The sequence below is a fragment of the Artibeus jamaicensis genome, unplaced genomic scaffold (assembly GCF_021234435.1).
Source record: "Artibeus jamaicensis isolate MK-2021 breed Jamaican fruit bat unplaced genomic scaffold, CSHL_Jam_final contig_233, whole genome shotgun sequence".
NCBI classification, from domain to species: domain Eukaryota; kingdom Metazoa; phylum Chordata; class Mammalia; order Chiroptera; family Phyllostomidae; genus Artibeus; species Artibeus jamaicensis.
The window spans coordinates 41,729,269-41,749,761 of NW_026521486.1; the positions used below are offsets into that span (position 1 = coordinate 41,729,269).

General features: G+C 34.3%; 1 protein-coding gene across 1 annotated transcript in view; it reads left to right on the plus strand.

Moving 5' to 3' along the window:
* MUC19 (mucin 19, oligomeric) overlaps positions 1-20,493 on the plus strand; it is an 84,929-nt gene that overhangs the window by 10,402 nt on the left and 54,034 nt on the right. Inside the window, exons 2-17 of the mRNA XM_053661428.1 lie at positions 5,118-5,158; positions 5,992-6,051; positions 7,074-7,299; positions 8,015-8,132; positions 8,566-8,626; positions 8,848-8,945; positions 11,655-11,865; positions 12,310-12,432; positions 12,846-12,969; positions 14,376-14,511; positions 15,867-15,959; positions 16,623-16,707; positions 16,889-17,026; positions 17,676-17,825; positions 18,728-18,822; positions 19,234-19,360. Of these exons, the coding sequence (XP_053517403.1) occupies positions 5,118-5,158; positions 5,992-6,051; positions 7,074-7,299; positions 8,015-8,132; positions 8,566-8,626; positions 8,848-8,945; positions 11,655-11,865; positions 12,310-12,432; positions 12,846-12,969; positions 14,376-14,511; positions 15,867-15,959; positions 16,623-16,707; positions 16,889-17,026; positions 17,676-17,825; positions 18,728-18,822; positions 19,234-19,360 (1,886 nt within the window). The remainder of the gene's footprint in view (positions 1-5,117; positions 5,159-5,991; positions 6,052-7,073; positions 7,300-8,014; positions 8,133-8,565; positions 8,627-8,847; positions 8,946-11,654; positions 11,866-12,309; positions 12,433-12,845; positions 12,970-14,375; positions 14,512-15,866; positions 15,960-16,622; positions 16,708-16,888; positions 17,027-17,675; positions 17,826-18,727; positions 18,823-19,233; positions 19,361-20,493) is intronic.

The window sequence follows — 20,493 nt, forward strand, 5'->3', positions numbered from 1 at the left end:
TTATTGACAGAACATGCTTTTATTCTGCATGCTGGGATTAGTTCTTTAGTGATCTATTTTAGCTAAAACTGATCTAGCCCCCACAGCTTTACTCTGATTCCTTTGGACAATTGAGTATCACTGAGTACTATCCAATGTTTTGTTTCCCTACCCACCAAAAGGAAAAGTAAGCCACAGCAAATCAATACTGCTTTCATGAAATTTTTCTTAACTCTAACAATAGTATTTTTGTGAATATCAATACAGATTTAATTTCATTCCAGTCTAATGTACACTGTTAAAATAGCCCAAGATTACATTTATACATTTTTATTATAGTGCATTTTATATCTCTGTGTCTTTCTACAACCTAAATACAATAAAAGGTAATGGAAGAGAGTTTTCATTGGGGTGAAATGCAAGCAAAGAATAAGCAGCAGGTCCATTGTCCTCTGAAGACAGTTATCACTTCCTCAGAACCACACACAGACTCACAGTTTCTGTCATAACAATATAGGAACTGCTTGTCTACTTACTTTTGTAAGTGTACAAAAGCTGATTGTTAGTTAGAATAATTTCGGGCATATGAGTCTTCAGCATTCTCCTAAAAGTCTTCATTCAAGAAATTAGAGTGAGGCAAGGAAGCTCTTGGAATTCCCTAATTCTATGAAAATCCTCTGAAATTATGAGCAATTGAATTTATTCCTATGTTTTTGAAGGAATCATCCAGGTCTAGGTATTATTTAGAAGGGACTTGTGAGTCTCTAAGCATAGAATAAATATTGGATAAATAAAAAGACAAAGCACAGAATCCTCAACCAACCATTCAACCAGCCAATGGACTCAGAACCCTGTTATTCCCCAGCATCTACATTCCTTAATTTAAAAAGGCTAACATATTATAGAAGAGGTTCTGTAGGCCAATATAGAACTTCATGTTTTTTTAAAATTGACATTATGAAGGGTTTTTAAAAAGATTTTATTTATTTATTTTTAGGGAGAGGGAAAAGGAAGGAGAAAGAGAGGGAGAGAAACATCAATGTGTGGTTGCCTCTTGCGTGCCCCCCACAGGGGACTTGGCCTGCAACCCAGGCATGTGTCCTGACTGGGATCTGAACCAGCGATCCTTTGGTTCACAGCCCGCACTCAATCCACTGAGCTATACCAGCCAGGGCAGAACTTTATGTTTTTTATATTCTTTAATTTTACTGATTTCAGAAAACATAACGGGTTTGTTGCCATTACTTTTATAATCCCCCTTTCCACACAGCTCACCCATATTCGCCTCTCTAATCCAGCAATTTTTCTCCACAGGGCAAAGGTGAAGGAGCAAAATTATTTTTTATTTCTTTTCTAGTCCATCTTATGGTCCAAAGTATAGGCTAACTTTTCCAAAAATTTGCCAAATGTGTGCAAAAATAGTATGACCTAACTCTGAAGTATAGAAATATATTCTACTTCTCTTTGAGATATGAAATAGAGAAACACATTTTGTTTATTTTTAAGCATTGTATAGACAATCTGTCTTCAAGCAAGGTTAAGGCACTGTGCATATTCCTTGAAAAAAGGGTTTCTTGGCAGATTTTACCAATTGATATTGCGCAAGTTACTCCACCTCTTTTAAATGCCGGTTTTCAGATCTACAAGTGAGAGACAATGATAGTATTGATACTTACCTCATAAGAGAGTTGTGAGGATTAAAGGGGTGAGGCATGCAAAGTGCTGTTGCACATGAGAAGGTGGTACACACGTGAAACATGCTGCCCCTTACTACCAGTGGCTCGAGTGGCAGTATTATTTTAAATAATAAAACAGAGGGATAAAATGGTTGATAGAAAGAAATGTGGCAATGGCCCGGCTAAGATTCCAAGCTATTTATTTCAACAGTAGAGGAAATGAATTCAGAGGAAATGTCGGCCTGACAAAAGGAAGGATCTCTCTGTGGGGCTGAACTCGGGAGAAGTGTGCTAAGGATAGTGAATCCCATAGTGAATTTAATAAGTGGAGTCAGATACCTCTGCATGAGTTTGATTTTACAAAGTTGGCGAGGAAAATGAAATTATTGAAAGATACTGTCTTTCCAACTGAATATTAACTATGTGCCAAAAGTGCACTAGGTGCTCTCATCTCATTTAATTCATAACTGTATTAAGAAATATTATCTTATTCACGCTTATTTTATAGTCTCCATTTAATAGAGATAAGGAAACTTGGTTTCAGAAGTATTAAATAATTTTTTCAGAGCAATCCAAAAGACAGGCAGGAGCAAGAATGTAAATGCAGGGCTACATAGCACAAAAATCTACCAACATTTCAAAGAGGTAGAGACACAGCTCACAAATTTTCTAAAGTAAAGAATCTTAAAAAAGAGGAGGGAGTCTCTTTTTATTTATTTTCAGTAGGGAGAGTTAAGTCTTACTTTAAGTTGTATTTATTTTTACATAGTCTTCATACTTTACTTACAAATCATGCATTTTATTTTCTTGTCTAGCCAGTGACCAAAATGCATATCCTTTATAACTTAACAAAAATAGTGTCATAATTAAGGCATCATTACTTCTAAAGTATTTTAATTTTATTCTAGAGATTTAAAAAATGTTAATGGTATGACAGAAAGCATAATACACCTCATGAAATGTAGTGTTTTATGTAATAAAGTGTATATTACTTTAATGAGAGATTTTTGTTGATGAACATATTTTCTAAATAAATATTAATTGAGTGTCCTCTGTGGTTCAGGCACTGTTCTAGACACCTAGCATATTTCAGTGAATAAACCAAACAAAAGAAACTTGAGTTTATGGGGCTTGAAGTGTAAAAGGAGAAAGGTATATGGCATGGTGATGAAATCTAGGACTAAATTAGAGTCACAGAATAATGATTGGGAGTGTGAGAACGGGAGTGGGTTTGCAATTTTAAATTTTCAGAGTATGCCTCATTGAGATGACTTTTCAGTAATGCTTGAGGTGAATGCCACAATTAATTTAGGAGTAAATATTTTAAATTTTTTCTTTGAAAAAATAGAGGAAAGAAAATCAGGTATGTTATCTTAACCTTACCAGCTATTACTGAGCCAAGGACAGTGTGGTTCCAACCCAACATAATATGTTGTTGGGGGAAGGCCCGATGCTGAAACTTGGTGCTTGGTAATGGAGAAGGGCACAGATGGGGAAGTCTCTGCCTGTCCTCGAGAAGAATTTCTAGGATGCATCAGTTACATCTTCCCAGCTCTGTACATCTTTCTTAAAGTCTTAGAACTAAGACAAAATTATATAGATATGGCGATTATGTCACTCAGTCATATATGTTGTTTCAAGTGCTGCCAGAATAACTGGACTTACACAAAATGAAATATGGCTTTTCATAGGGTTACAATCAAATCACCTTATTGTGTTAGCAATGCTGTCTTCAAATAAAATCTGCTGTTACTCACATTAGGTGACTTACTGGTTGGAGGTTTGTCCTTTGATGACTTAAACAGAAGAAGAAATTTCTTGTGGCTTCACTCTTTATCACTGAAATGGTTCTCCAGGGAAGGCTGAAGACAGGTGGAGAGACCATTGTGATACTGAGAGTTTAGAGTTAGACTACAGCCCAGCAGGTTCTGTTAAAGAAATATGCTTACCTAGGAAACAAGTGTTTTTTCCCTCCATTTGGGAGAATCTGATAATCTTTTATTTGCAGTGTGTGGCCTTAATAGTAACTGTGGAGTTCTAATAATCTGAAGTCACTAATTCCAGTGCTGTCAAAGCTGATGAATTCCATCTCTAGAGAATTTTGGCAAAGATGTTTCCATTAAACCTAATTTTTTCCCGACACTTTGTAACTTTTTTTGTCATCTTCAATTAATATTTATTTCTGCCTAGTACTACTACTGTGATGATCAGTCATTTTTGTAATGTATCAACTACAAATTGGAAAAGCTTCCGGGCCCGGTTTAGTGCGGGGTCTTTCTGTTCAAGTTCCTGTCTGCAGCCATGGATCATATTCTGTTCCCAGATTTTATCCTTAACTTGGTTAGTCAGTTTGCTCAGTGATATTACAAAGCAGGTTTCTAAGCAGTTTTGTAGCCTAGCAATTTTGTTTTGTCTGGGAAAAAATCAAATTTCTTTAGGCAAGGCATGTCCTCTCTGGTTCAATATACCTTTCCTTACTGACTAACTTAAATGTTTACTTTACCTGCCTGGTCCCTGAAATATCTCTATTTCATATCTCTACAAAAATGAGAAAGAATGAGTTCCAGTGAGGAAAATAACTTCAATATTTCACATGAAAATTTAACATTTGAGTTCAGTTGCTGACAACTAAAAAGAAAGAAACAGTTTTGGGTGCAGGGAGGCAGTTGAAATATTTTCGGGAAGGACACAAAGTTTCCTTTCTGCCCAGTCATCGGTTTTGAGATTGACAAACTGAGTATGACTGATAACTATTGGCTCTTGTTTATGACACGGAGATGTTTAATTGTTTGCTCATGTTATACCAGACACAGTGAAACTTTATCTTACATGTCCCCACTGCTTCACTTTTCTTATGGAATTCTCTCAAACCTCATGGTACCCTGGTTGCCATGCATACCCCTGATTATAACTGTGTGGAAGTATGTATGGGAAGATATATGGAGAGGACAGGGACTTTAAATTTGAAATGTAGGTCTCATTCAACCAGTGTGTAGAGTATAGTTTGTTGAACAATATGGATGAATTAAATTTTTCTCTGATGATGATTGTAGTTTTGTATGGTAGAAGAGACCAGTGCAGCAAGTGGTCTTGCCAATAGTGTGTCTGGTGGCATGGATTTTGGTGGCACTGCTTCAGATCAAAATGAAATTGGTAACAGTCCATCTGGCCCACATTGATTTGATATGGGTGCAATAAGTGGATTATCTGGTTCTAATTCTGCTTCTAGTGAAAAAGATATTTTAAGTCGTTCCTTACTTTATTTTTTGGACAGAAAAAATCATCAATTAGCAAAACAGGGATTGGTGGTGGTATTTTTGACAAATACAGACATTGTTAGAGGAACTTACAGGAAAGATTTTTTTTTTGAGTTATCTTTGATCCTTAAAGGATCTGTGTTAACTTCAATAGCAGTTTAAACATTTTAATAAAGAGATATGTAGATTTAGTACTTTTATGAAGGAGTGTGGAGCTGGAGGAAAGCTACCCAGTTTCTACCCCTAGTATTTCCCTCTAACCTTCTGTGGACTTGGAAAGACATTTAAAGTCTCTTGTTCCCAAGTTTTGTCATAAGAACAGAAACATTTTAGTGTCATGCTTCTCCAAGACTTCTGCAAGGCTAACTTTGTAAATGCTATTACTCATATTTTAACTTCTTTATCAGTTAGATATATTACCTTAAAATTACTTTACAGAGTTAAATCTATTTCTACTCAATCTTAGTAAGACAACCTGTTGCAAAGAGAAATGGCTTCATTTTATGTAAAGTAAATGCCATTGTGAAAAATATTTATAAATTTATTTCAAAATATTTACTTTTGTTGTTGTAGTTGTTATTATTTCATTATGCTTGTTTGTAGACCTTTCTATAAGATTTCTTATAAATTCACTTGCTTACATAAAAGGGTCAGTGCATTAGAAATAAAAAATCATGGGAGACAAATGTTAAGGTCTGCCAATTTTTCTTTTTGATCAGGAAAACTACATTTTCTTTGTGTAGATAATCAAGTTACTGTATTATATAGTGGATTGGTTTGATAAAATCTACCTTGGACCTGTAATTGTAGATGATCCAAAATGTATAAGCTCTTAATGATTTTTGAACCTACTATGGATGATTGTTCCAAGAAAAAATATGGATTTCCAAGATAATCATGTATGTGACCTTGGAAAATGATAGCTCTCACAAAATGAAACCATATATTCAGGATAAAAAATACCCATTTATGGCTTTCAATACTAACTTCTAAATTCTTATATAAAGTCTAAATATCTTGTATATTTAAAATTAATTTGTATCCTGAAATTGAAATAATCTATTCATTTTGTTAAATAGAAAAAGGATCCCATATTCCAGAAGCAACTCCAAAATACTCAGAAACAAGTGCCATTATTGGTAAGTAAAAATTATTCTGATTTCTATCCATGTTTTTATGACCAAACTAATCAGTATCTAATGAAGACAAAGTAACCAAGATTTGAAACTATATTAGTTTTTAAAAAATTGCCCACTATCTATCTATCTGATCGTTGTATGTTTGAATGACATCACATTGGTACTATTTTTCCACAAAGATACATACAATCACACCACATCCACATAAATATGTATGCATGTGTGTACATATGTTTGTATATGTGCATATATGTATAGAAATAAATAATGGAATCCCTTATACCCATTTGATACATGGTAACCTATTCAGACAATATTGGAAAGACTATCTGCACAAAAAGGAAAAACAATTAAACAGAACACAGCTTCCCTCCATAGATCCCTCCCTATAGTAAAGGCATTTTCCCTGAGAGAAACAAGATTTTTTCGGTTACATCTATTTTGTTTTATGCCATTCTAAATGAGAACTACAATCAACATCTTAGTACATATAGTCTTACAGTGGCTATGAAAGAGATTCCCCATAGTGAGATTGCTGAGCTAAAACTACGTATATTTTAGTTTAAATTTTCATAGATCTTATAAAAATCCCTTCCAAAAAGGCATCAATAATTCACATTTCCAAACGCGATTTTTCTGCATTCTCACCAGCAGTGAGCATTAGTACTTCCAAATTTGAGCCTTATCCTACAGGGTGAATGGAATCTGTAGAAACTACTAGAACTAATAAGGGAATTACGAGAAATGACCCATGAATGCATAAACAGTGGGACAGGATGTTTTTATTCCCATTTCCTTCTGGCCAGGTAGCCAGCTTGGGGTACTCCCAAGGACTTGGGTGCTGCTTTCAGAGTGTTTGTGCAGTACGCGAGAAAGGCAAGTGCTGAATGAAGGGGTGACTGTGAGGATAGAATCTTTCAGTTATTTTTCTTATCTGGGTACATGAACACTTTAAAAAATCAGAGCTGGAGTGTACATTAATTTCTCTGAATGATTATGAATATTCTCTAAATATTTTGCAGGTGAAGCTTCCACTTGGGGCCAAGGAGCATACAAAGCTTTCAACGGCCGCATCTTCTCCTTTGAGTCATCGTGCACGTACACTTTCTGCCGCCACTGCGATGACCCTGGAGATTTCAATATCGAGATCAAACGGGGCAATGAGAGCGAGATTGAAAAAATAGCAGTTGTGGTTGACAGTAATGACATCTCTGTATCTGGTGATGCCATCTTAGTCAATGGAGAAAGGTAAAAATCACGGTGTTTGAATAAATGCTGTAGAATTATTCAAAGTAAACTGAGGCAAGGAGGTTAGATGAAGAAAAGATGGGGAGAGATGGTGCACTCTCTTCTTGTTTTGATGCCTGGGTTGATATTTTTAGTAAATTCCTGGAAAGGGGTTTGGTAAATATATAAGACTGAGATACACAAGGTGGGAAAAAAAAGGGTGATTGTGTTGTTTGACTATTTACAGTATCTAGATTTTGGTCAACAGGCATATTCCAGAAAACTGTTGAAAGAATATTCCAATGTTCATCTGTATTTCTAACATTGAATATAAATTTGAGACTTACAATAGATTGAAGCCCTTAGGCCATAATTTTCAGACATAGCAATTCATGTTTGGAAGGGATAGCACATTTGAATATTTACCAGGATAATAAAATGTGGCATGATAATTCACTTGCAAACATTTCAGACTATTTCATCACTAGTTTCCTATATTGAACCAATGTTTTGTTGTCATTGTTCATTTCTACAAAGTCCCAAAGATGTATTCATCTTTCCTTAGAAGTCTTTCCAACATTTGGACAAGAGCCATGAGTCTCTTCTTCTACAATGATATAACACATAAAGCTTTAATATTTATTATAGCATTTCTAAATACAAAAAAGTGAATTATCAGACAAACATGCTGTAATACTTCTGACATGCGTATGTACTTGTGTTTCATACTTTTCAGTGTACAGCTACCATATAACAATAAGCTGATCCACATTAAAAAATATGGAGAATATAATGTCCTGAATAGCCGTAGAGGAATTTTGTCTTTAATGTGGGACAAACATAACAAGCTCTCAGTAAGTTTATGTATGATTTTATCATAATCCTGGGCCTCCTGTTCTTTGCCTTTTATTACAAAAACAGTACATTGGAAGGAAAGTAAGAGCTAAAGTTAATTGAGAAATATCTATGTACTTGTCACTGTACTAACCATTCTCTCAATATTGAAATGCATACTATTAATCTTATTTTAAAGATGATGGAATTCAGGAAATTCAGGCTGAAGAAAGTTAAATAACTTGCCCAAAGATACATTGGAAGTGCTGGAGTCATGACTTACTTCAAATCTAGAGCCAGGTCCTTCAGGGGAAAAACACCCTTTAGTACATCCCTAAGTAACCAGCTTAGATAGAATTAAATACAAAGAGCCACGTTCCTTGGTTTGGGTAAATTTTGTCTTGAGGTATCTTCAATATTTTATAAATATATGCATGTAAATTTCTTTTAAAGCTCACTCTTCACAAGCAATATTCAACCTGTGGTCTTTGTGGTAATTTCAACAGCACTCCAGGTAAGATTTCGATGTATCGTGTATAAGAAAATTGCTTCCCAAAAGCAAATGATAAAGTAATGGCTTATATTTGGATAAATCTAACAACAATTTGTATTTTTCAAAAGAATAACAATTTGTTAAAATAAATATATGTATATATTTCTCAAGTCTGTGTTTATCTTGAAAATGATGTGTACATATAATGAAGATTGCGAACCAAACATTGCTTTCTTTTTAAGGAGAAGATATCAATGAGCACATTGCCAGTAGCAAAATTCCTGGTGATTGCCCCCAAGCTCTTAGTAAAAACTATGAAGTTTGTGAAGATGGAATACAGGTAAGGAATTAATACTTTATCGAGTAGCAAATTTCAGCAATATTCTCCTTGGTTTTAATTAAGATAGCCAGCACCCTTTCTAAGCACTCATATCTTATTCTTGGAATTCTGCAACAGCTTCCCCTCTGGTTTCCCTATAGTTTATTTCTCAGCTTTAGTTTAACTAGAGATGCTAAAGTAATTTTTTTCTAAAACATTACGATATTAACTATATATTAGTGTGACAATTCTGATTTCTTTGCATAGTTGCCACTAGTAAACATATCACAATATAGTTTTCCCTATAAGTCAGTCTGAGACCTAGCTCAGGACCTCTAACCTGGGCCTTAGGAATCAAAAGGTCCAGGCCACCTCTATGGCCACTAGCCCTACAGGTAATGCCAGCACCAAGGAATAACAGTGAGTCAACACATGTGACTGCACTATTCATTCAGCTTTTACTGATGCAAGTTCAACCTCAATCAATAACAATGGATCACTAGCAATAACACTCAGAAACAATCAGTTATAATATCACACAAGAGAACTGGGGGATAATGAACCTAAGTCTCAAGAGTCCAGATCAGATCCAGGTCTGGGAAGCAGTGGGGTGGTCGACATCTTGCAGGGCAGAGTCAGAAGGATGGGATCGTGGTGGAGCTCTTCCTCCCAAGGTGGAATGTGCAGGATGTCTCAAAGTGACTCACTCTCGGGATGAATTGCCTATAGTCTGAAGTCCTCTGCTTGTATATTGTTGTATGATGCAATGTTGTGTCAGCTTCTGATCAACACGTGTGGTTTTGTGCAACTGGATAGGCACACATAGTTTATGCTGCTCTACTGTGCATGCTCTGAAAGGGGGCATTACCCTTCAGACAAACACTTACTGTTTACCACATTGCACTGTGCATGCTCAAGTGATTGCATTATCACTCTGAGTCATTACTCTACTGTGCAAGCCCTAAACATAGCTTGCCTCAGTGCTATCTTAGTTGACAGGACTGGTGCCATCTTAATTCAGTCTTGCTCTCCACAGTGGTGTTTTAATTTCTCCATAAATTGACAAGCTTTACCTCTTCACTGTTATCTCTTGATAGATACTAACTGGACTCTTATGGTTTAGAATTCCATGAACTGTGTCACTAAGAACTAATTTCTGCACTTGCTTCTTTACTTTTGCTCCAGATAGCTAATCTCAATTGTCATCCTTTGTATCCTTTACTTTCTTCAAGAAAAAGCTTACAGGTAGCTCTGGCCAGGTAGCATGGTTGATTGCAGCATTGTCCCCTACACCGAAATGTTGTGGGTTTGATCCCTGGTTAGGGCACATGCAGGAGGCAGTCAATCGATGTTTCTCACTCTCTCTTTCTCCTTTTCTCTCCCCCTAAAAATTAATAATAAAGAAAAATAGCTACAGGTAATCCTTTTGGTTATAATACTTGAAAGTAATCATCACTTACTCTGAATTTTCCAACCCTGTGTAATTCCATTAAGTAGAATTTGATAGAGTCATTTGATGACTGAATTAATGTTTATGTATTCCTGTTTTAATCTGGAACAAAATTCTCAAGATCAGGATAGGTGCAGATAGAAGAGATTTTTGCTTTAGAGAAAATGGGTGTTACATTTATAATCATCTTGTCATCTTGTAGCAAATTGAATTAAGCCATGAGATTATATCAATATAAGATCATCTACTATCTTCCTTTGAAAACTTCCCTGATCTTTGCATTTAGAATGCCTTCTCTTTCCTGTGTTACCCTATGCTACTCACTGGTACTTATGATAAGGTACCATCTATAATAATTTCCCATGTTTTTGTCATATGTTTTCTATAAGATCATGTGTGAGTTCTGTAATTATGTGTTAACTGTTGTAGTAGTTGCATATTTTGGGATAAGTTACACCTTATTGCTTAAAAATGTTAGCTGAATGCATATATAAATTTGTATTAAGTCCATAGGATAGAGTGATATTTCTTGACTTAAAGGAACCTATAATCTAGTGAGAAAGATATGCAAAGTCCAATAAATAAAGAAGCAATCTTTGAAGATTTTATTTTGGTTCATTTTATAGGGTTTACTTGATGCAAATTATGCATTTTTGGCAATAGCTTTCCCATTTCCTGAGGAAAAAAAGCCCATGGTTAAAATAGAAAATGATTATGTAGTAGTTAGAATATATTGAATTTTGAGAGTTTTGTGTTAATATGTCTTTACTTCCTTAACCAACATGAGAACAAAGATGTTGTTTCCAGAGCAAACTCACATGACCCAGGCCAAGTGAAAGAGAGTCATGTTTTACTGTCATCTGTTTACTCATCAAATATAAGCAGACAAAACAAATGGCCAATATCCTTCTGTCTATTGTGGTTTGAATCATTTATCATCCAATTTCTGACATTTACCAATCTCTCCTTTTCTCACCTCTTATTCTTTCTCAATTTAAAATTTCATATTACCTTTACAGAATTTCAGATGAGTGCAGGTACAATTTCTGAAGCTGTTTTATAGAAATCCAAGTGTCAGAAACTAAGTATTCTTTTAGGAGCAACTGTACCAACTGTAATATTTCAAAACCCTTCACTTCAACCAGCATCCAACAACTCTCCCTGTTAAAGCAACAGGGCATTATGCAAACGAAAAGTGCTCCTGAATTTATCTCTTCTGCAATACTCATTTGATTGTCCATTTTCTTACAATTTAGTAAAACTTTGTTTTTATTTTACAGCACTGTAACAAAATTATTGGAACCTACTTCGAGAAATGCGGAAAGGTTACTTCCTTGTCCAGTGACTACAAAACAATCTGCATTGATGAATACTGCCGACAAGGAGACAAAAATTCCACATGTGACACTTACTCGGAACTGTCCCGCCTTTGTGCCTCCGATGGCCCTGGCACCTATGAATCCTGGAGAGAAGATTCTGATGTGGTTTGTGGTAGGTTTTGCATTTTGTCGTAGATTGCAAGTCAGAGATTACTATGCAGGGATGGGCAAAAGTAGGTTTACAGTTGTCTGCCCACGAAACACAGTTTATTCCTGTATTATTATTAATTATTGTATTACTTTCCATATGAACAACTGTAAACCTACTTTGCACACCCTTGTATAGTACTTACAGTACAAGTATAATATCAATTTCAAAGTAGAATTAAATGATATTGTGTATGATACACATTTCATCCACATTAAATTTTGTATCATTAATAATACAAATATAAATATTGGCATAATATATTTGTACTGAGTAGGTTTAAAGACTTATGTCTTGAAAATTAGATTCAAAGGATCCCATCTGAGAAGATCCCCATTAGAATGTTATACATTTATTATATTAATTTTCCTCTAATATTCATGCATACATATTTCTATATTTCTCCAGAAAAACCGAGATGCCCAGAAAAACATATCTACAAAGAATGTGGCCTCTCAAACCCTGCAACTTGTTCTAATGTGGCTCCTTTTCAAGACAGTGAATGTGTGAGTGGCTGTACCTGCCCAGAAGGTAATATTTACACCAAAACATCTGACAACGAAGTGACTCACCTATAGTGGGGTCTTACCCCTAACAAGATAGGTAGTGGATTTACCTATTCACAGCCCAGCCTTCTAACAAACTGCAGGTGAGGGGTAGAGAGAGAACTTTAAAGTCAGTGTGTATTTCAAACACTACAGTACCTGAGGGCTGTGAAATCCCACAGATCATCCTGTGTATTTGGCTCCATAGGCCTGGTCTGTACAGAAAATTATACACTTGCCAGTTCTGAAAGAAGTAGTATCTGCTTAAATACAAATCACCACTTTAAGTGCATGTCAACCCTGAAAAGAATGATCTCAACAGTGATTTCACAATATACTGCTCGAGAATTTACTGATATTTATGTGGTTTTGAGATTAATCTTACATAATGCATTCTAGGTTATCTATTGGATGATATTGGAGAGAAAGGGAGATGTGTACTGAAGGCTGAGTGTCCCTGTGAATCTAATGGAACAGTCTATCAGTCGGGAGAAGTCAGGAAAGGACCCTGTGGTTCTCAGTGGTACGTACCTGTGTGCTTTTTGTCCACATTTTGCTGATGGTAAAAAAATACTAATATTTTCATCTTATTTGAAATGAGCCCTAAATCCACCTTAATATAAACTTTTCCTTAAAAAAAAGCAGCCTCATTTCAGTGTTAATAATTTATCTTTTAATTTTTGAGGAATGTTTAATGTGCTGTTTGTATAAAATATGTGATCTTTCTATGTATCTTTCAATGATAATGTTCTTCACTAACTTAAATCATGTTTTCAATAGTGATCCAATTGGTGCTGGCAAGTATAGAGCAAAGAATAATACAAGAGTGTGGTTACAGTAATGAAACAGTAATTGTGCTCATTACCAAGAATAGTTAATAAAATGACCAATCAGAACTTCTCAAGTTCTGAGACCAACACTTCTCAAATAACTTTTTATGAGGCTACATTGCTGAAGATATGTTTCCCAGAGTGGATTTGAATGTTTCAAAAGTTAGGGTAGATTATTTCTCCTGAATAATTAACTCTCCCTTTTGACTGCTGCAACAATTTGCCGACTGGAGAGATTTCCCCATTACTCATTATTACTTTTTTTCTGAAATTGCAAGTTTCTGTAAGACTCTAAAGAACTTTTCTAGAAACAAGTAATATCCTTCCGAAAACCTAATTGGACTCAATGAAAACCAATCTCTTATTTATAGTATATTATTTCCCTAAAAATAGGAAATGTTTTATTAGTGTGGTAATAATTTATTAGTGATAATTATGAATAACAATAGCTATGGTTGGTTAAATGCCTATAAAAATGCTGTTCAGGAGAAATATAATTTGAGTCACAAATGTCACCCTCATAGATAACTAGTACTTTTTAGTTGGTGCATTTAAAAAAAGAAACAACCATGTGAAATTAATTTTCATCTTATTTTTTATGTATCCAAAGTATTATCATTTCGACATAAAGTTAGTATACAAAATTACAAGAGATTTTATAATTTTTTTATATTGTCTTCGATGGCTGTGCATATTTCACTTACGGCAGATCTCAATCCGAAGTAGCTGCATTTCAAATAATCGGTAGCTGTATGACTCTGTACTTATTGGACGGTGCAGGTCTGCCATGTGGCAAGTAGCATGTGTTTCAATGCTAACAAGGAAATATGCCCCATAGAAACAAACCCTTGAAATCCAGTTTACAAGTGTCTATAAGTTAAATGCAGGCAGATGTTATTATCTTATTCAGTAGAATTCAGGTCTTTTAAAATACCAGGATGCCACTGTCAGTGAGGCGTTTTATGAGCTGAGAAATTGGGTGGAGAATGCAATTCTCATAAAGCTCAACTAGTAAAGCTCAACCAAGCATCTTAGTGTAAGTTGTAATGTTTTTAGAACATGGTTTCTGACCTTTAACATAACCATTTTCTTTTAACAGCACGTGCCAGGAAGCAAAGTGGTCTTGCACTGAAGCACTGTGTCCTGGGAGATGTAAGGTGGAAGGAAGTTCAATTACCACCTTTGATGGTGAAAAATATAACCATCCTGGGAACTGTCACTTTTTGGCCATCCACGTATGTACTAACCTGGAGCATGAGAGAAAACTGATGCAGGCACCAAGCTATTTTTTAGCCAATTTGAAGCACAATCTTTACCTCCAATTACTATTTAAAAAATAAAAACCAAACAGCCCTTCAATTCCTGGCCACATATTCCTGTATCTGTCTGCTTCTCCCCTATTGGCTTGACAACCAGTACTACCAGTGCCCTTTAGAAATTCCTACTTGACAAAAAAGCCCCTTTTATCACTAATAGTTTTCTAAATACATTGGAAAATTATTTGTTCTTTTACTTTTCTTTCATGTGTTCACTAGTAACTCAAATGACCCCATCTTTTACATTTTATGATGCATTTTTCTCTTTCATCATTGTTCTTTTACACTTACTTTTAGTTTTTATGATACGATATATCAGTGTGGTAGAGGTTGTCCTTATATTTAAATTCTCTTCAGTATTAACATTTTAAGTCATTTGAATTGCAATAAAAGGGGGGATTTCTTTTTGTAGTTTCTGCCATTTAGCTAGTATGAGAATAAAGAATTTTTATTTAGTCTTTCCGATAAGAAACAAAATGAGCAAAATTTGTGATTCCTAAAGTGTGAGATGTCCAGTAATCTAAGAAATGTAGTGGCTGCTGCTGAAAGTCAGTTTTCCAAATTTCTTTTCTTTCTTTCTGTGCTTCTCATGTAATCCATGAAGATATGGAATAGAAAAAGTGAAAAGAAAATGTTCCAAAATGTATGGAATATTTGCTTCTTATAGTTTAGAGATTCCTTGATCTTAAAGTGAGAACTTGAAGTCAATGTTCAACTTGAATTATATAACAATTTTGCAAATTAATTATCTCTCACATTGGATTTAAACAGACATTGTGGATTGCCCAGAGAATAAACAAGCCAGGTTGCCTTTAATTCTCCTTAGTCTCCATAATGAAGCATGGTTCCCTTGAAAGAGAAGACAAAAAAGTAAAGATAAAGAAAAAACAATCACTATAAAAAACCACCAATCATACATGACATAGATGTAGCTGATAGACGATAGATACTAGGACAATCTGTAAGCACTTGGCCAATTTTAGAGTATACTGTGGACTAAACTAGGTTTCTGTTTTTGGAACAGAATGACTGTAGATAAGCATTATGGTGATAGAAGGAGACTAGACTTTGGGTGGTGAGCGCACAAGGAATATACGGAGGTTGTAAATATGAAGCTGCAGATCTGAAATGTATATGTTATTAATCAATGTTACCCCAATAAATTTAATTGAAAATAAAATGCTAACATGCATTGTGAATGAATCACATGGTACTAACATATAATCAATAACATTGTAATAACCACTTAAATGAAATGCAATTTTTAAAAACAGGATGAAGATTGGTCTGTTGGTGTTGAGCTCCGTCCATGTGCAAGTGGTCAGTCAGGAACGTGCTTAAATAGTGTTACACTCCTCTTGAATTCGGTAAGTCATCAGCTTCCTGAAACTTATTAAGAGCACAACCAGATCAACTCACAAATTCAGAATTTGGGGGGGTTGATGAAGAGAGGATTTACTATGTAAATTAAAAACACAGATAAGATTATACAGAAATTGGTAAAGTCTCTGGAAGAGCTGGATAGTTCCAAGGATCCTCAAATATATAAAAACTACCATAGGTATACAACCGTTTTCCTAATTATAGTGCAATAGAGCAATCTTATGTGCTTATAAAATTATTAAATTCTGTGACCTGTTTAAGAAGGCAGTTATATTTGTTTAGAATTTTGTGTATGGGAAACTAACATTTTCAGGGAAAATAGACCTAAATGAGGAAAGAGAACAATCACCCTGGTGTTTGGCACTTTCAAGCTATTTGACCTTTGAGAACCCAGTTAACTTCTAGGCCCTTAATTGCCTCATCTATATATTGGGGATGAAGGGCCCTTTACAACCTTCCTCAGGGAGTTGGTATGAGAAACGATGAAGCAAAGTATAAAAAGTGCTTTAAATTTTCTATGTTTTAGATATTTATAAATTAATCCAAATTAAGCATGTTTTATGGGACAAAAATTCAAGTTCATTCTTACATTAAAGTGAAATTATTTTGTAAATGAATATGAGCTAATGATGTATTCTAAATTTCAGACTGGTTCCGTTGACAAATATATATTCAGTAGAAATGGAACAGTCACAAATGACAAAATTGGAAATCAAAGTGATTACTACTCAGGTAAGTTTTATAGTACCATTAATAATACCATTTAAAAATAAATGTAAGGGGCACTTATTTATTGAAGTGTTAATGATATCAAATGTTTCTGTTTTAATATCTATTAAAAAATAAAAGCACTTTAAGAAATGAAAAACTGTAATGTGTTCATGATTGCTATTAATTTTAATTATTTTAACAGACAAAATACAGATATTCAAGGCATTTTCCTCATACTTGCAAGTAGAAACAGACTTTCACGTAAAAATGCAAATACAGATTCTTCCCGTGATGCAATTATATGTTTCCATGCCGCCCAACCAATTCACAGACACAGTGGGTAAGTGCTCCACCTTTGCTTTTATTTCTAAGGCTCTAATGTGATCATGATTTATTGTAATTTTCAATTGTCTGTTAATGACATTAAACCATAAAGCATTTTTACTTAACCTACCAATTTTCCTTTTCGTATTGCAGTAAAATAATTCCAATTTTCTTTTTATAGTAAGTATAATATTATTTATTACAAAATATATTCCTAAATCATTCTTTTTTTTTTTAGTTTTTATTTAGTTATTTTTCAAGTACAGTTTTTTTTGTCTATTTCTCCCATCCCAGTGATATTTGATAATAAGTTATGTATCATTTTGTTAATATACATAATTAAGGTTTTTATTTATAGAAGAGTAAATGAAAGTATTATGAATATAAATCTTTTTTAAATGATGTTTCAAATGCATCATATCTTCCAATGAGGTTTCTATTATTACAGAAATCAGCTCTTACAGACTATCATTGATGTCAAGCAAAAGAAACAAAACAATTATGGCAAATCCTATGGTTACTTATATATATAAAGAACAATCAAGACATTGTCTTAGATAGCTTCTACGGTTTTGATTTGAAAAAAGAACTGAATGTGAAGCTAGGATACGAGTCCAAACAATTGAGTAAAGAGATGTTCACCTTTGTCCTGTGCCCTTTTGTAGGACTCTGTGGCTCCTACAACAACAGAGCCGAGGACGATTTCATGTCAAGTCAGAATATACTGGAAAAGACATCACAGGCATTTGCTGATTCTTGGGAAATGATGTCCTGTCCTAAAGGAAATCCAGCTTCGTGCATCAGTATAGAAACAGGTAAAATTAATTAAATGCCAAACTCTAATTAAATATTAGGTGCTAGGGATTGTATACTTATTCTGGTAATGATAAGAGGCTATCAGATAATCCTGGTTTTAACTGCTGTTTGCTGTACTGTCCCATGGTTAGAAGAAACAGCAGAGAATCAGTCCTTCTGGCTGAGAGTTTTCCCAGTGAACACATCTTTCCCGGGGCTTCGGGCGTCATCTCAATTGTCTTTTCCTGTAGCTGTTCTTTCTTTTTCATATGGTTTTCTCCATAGCTACAGAACAATAGGTTTAGAAGAGACTTTACAGATTATTTGGTTTATTATTCTTTTCTTTTAATTTAGTCATAGATATTATCATTGCTTGAAATAATGAGACTCATTCAAACCACTGATCCACTTAACAATACAGGTTTAGCTAGATTCAGGTCTCCCAATCACTACTTTCAAATAAGTATATTAGTTATACCAAACCCCACATTTACATCTTACTAGGGAAGCTGTATACTTGGATGGCAGGGGTGAGGTTATAGTGGTGGTGCAGTGGCTTCATTGACCAACTTATCAACACAGACACAAGTCAATATTTTAAATTAAAAGGCACCTACCTAAATAAATAATCTGGTTCCTTTTCACCATTTATGTATTTAAACTGCATTTCAGAAAAAGGTTAGCTGATTGAATACAAAAGTCTTAAACTAATAAAGATGGTGCCTCTATGGTTTAAAGTATTTCTGATTATATCATGCTGGTTTTTATATAGTGATAGAAATTCAATTCATGGTAGCAAAACACTTTGAAAACATAATTGCCTTAATAAAGACAAAACTCTGTTAAACATTTATACTTTGTTTTTCAATTAAAAAATATGATATCATTAATACAACTTGTGGGTGACTTGATTTTTTTCCAGAAAAGTTTGCTGAAGGGAACTGTGGAATTCTTCTTGATTCAAGTGGGCCTTTTGCTTCCTGTCATGCCATTGTGAATCCTAAACCATATCAGGAGGTATGTGGGAGTCTCACAGTAACAACTTTTTTGGGAAATACTTTGATGATATAAATGAGGCATATAGCTATTAAAATTTTTCCAAAAAAACCCATTGACAGTAGATTAAGAGATATGTTTTTATTGAACATTGGATTCCACATTTATTCAATTGTTAGATATACCAACTTTAAAAACTGGGAAAAAATGAGGAAAAATCTTAAATGATTTTCTCTTTCTGTCTTTTCTAAGTTCTTTGCAAATTCCATTGATAATTGCCTTGCTGTTCTACAAGTTTTTAAAAAGAAATATTTCCAAAAGTTTCAGAAATATTTTTTCAAGTAAAAGGAGTAGTTATAAAGTCATTGTACTGTTTATTTGTTCATGTGAATATTTTCATAATATAATGTAAATTTGCTTCTTATCTTAAAGGAATGCAAAAAACACACGTGCACTTGTGAAAATGGTCAAGATTGCCTGTGTGCAATTTTAGGCAACTACGCGAAAGCATGTGCCGAGAAGGGAACATACATGGTGGGGTGGAGAACTGGACGATGTGGTAAGAAGGATGAAGACTGGGGATAATTCTACTGCCTTCTCAACTTCGCTATAGTGTGTGTGTTGTGTGTGTGGTGTGCGTGTCTTTAGGCACATATATTTACAAATCTGTCCTTGTTCTTTCCAAGATGATCTTCTGTTTCTGAAACAAAACAAATTGTTAGTTGTCAGAGGCATGGTTTAAAGCAATCTATCTTCTGGTCCTGGGAAGGGGAGGATGAGCTTTGGCACCAGTGTGGCATCTTGGAAATCAGTGTGACAATAGGCAATAGAAACTATAAAAATCTTCATCCTCCCTGATACTGCATTTATACTGTTGAGGATTTATACCAAGGAAAATAATAACAATTTAAAATAATATTAATAATAATGTGCATTTCTGTTCCCCATTTATATTGATTCCTCAAGATTCATATCCTCTTTCTTTTTTGTAATTCAATTCTGATATTTCTTTGGGAATCTGCCCCATCTGCACTGCAGTAAATCTTAGTAGAACTACCAATCAAAGCAACCCTCCCTCCCAAAGGGCAAGGGATTAGCATGCGATTTAAATAAAGTCACTCAGTGCCCATATATCTTTGAACCATCAGTACAGCTATCTTTGAACCATCTTTGCATTTTTACTTCTTGATTTATTCCTTTTTTCTTGATACAGTATGTTCATATTTAATAAGAACAGAACATATGTATATGTACATATATATTCATGCAGAAACATATGTTTCTGTTCAATTATTGTATGGTGAAATTTAAATAATGTTTTACTTTTATTGCATTTCTAAATATTAGATATATTAATAACTTGTTTATTAAAAACCAAATAAAAACCAATCAGTAAACTAGAGGCTCAATGATCATAAAACTTTGTTTTAAAATATGTATTACACTGTTCGAATACGGCTTTAGAAAATACTTGATTTACAAAAATAACACTTTGTAGAAAAACATCCCTTATAGATCAAACTTAATACTTCATAGGCCATATCCAGTCAATAAGATGTTCTATTAAGTTTACCTCCCAAATTTCTCTAAAATCCATTCATATCTATCTTTATTGCCTTCAATCTAATTCAAGAAACCATTATTTTTTTCTTTTGGGTGACTTCAATAATCTCCATCAATATCTCTCTTGGT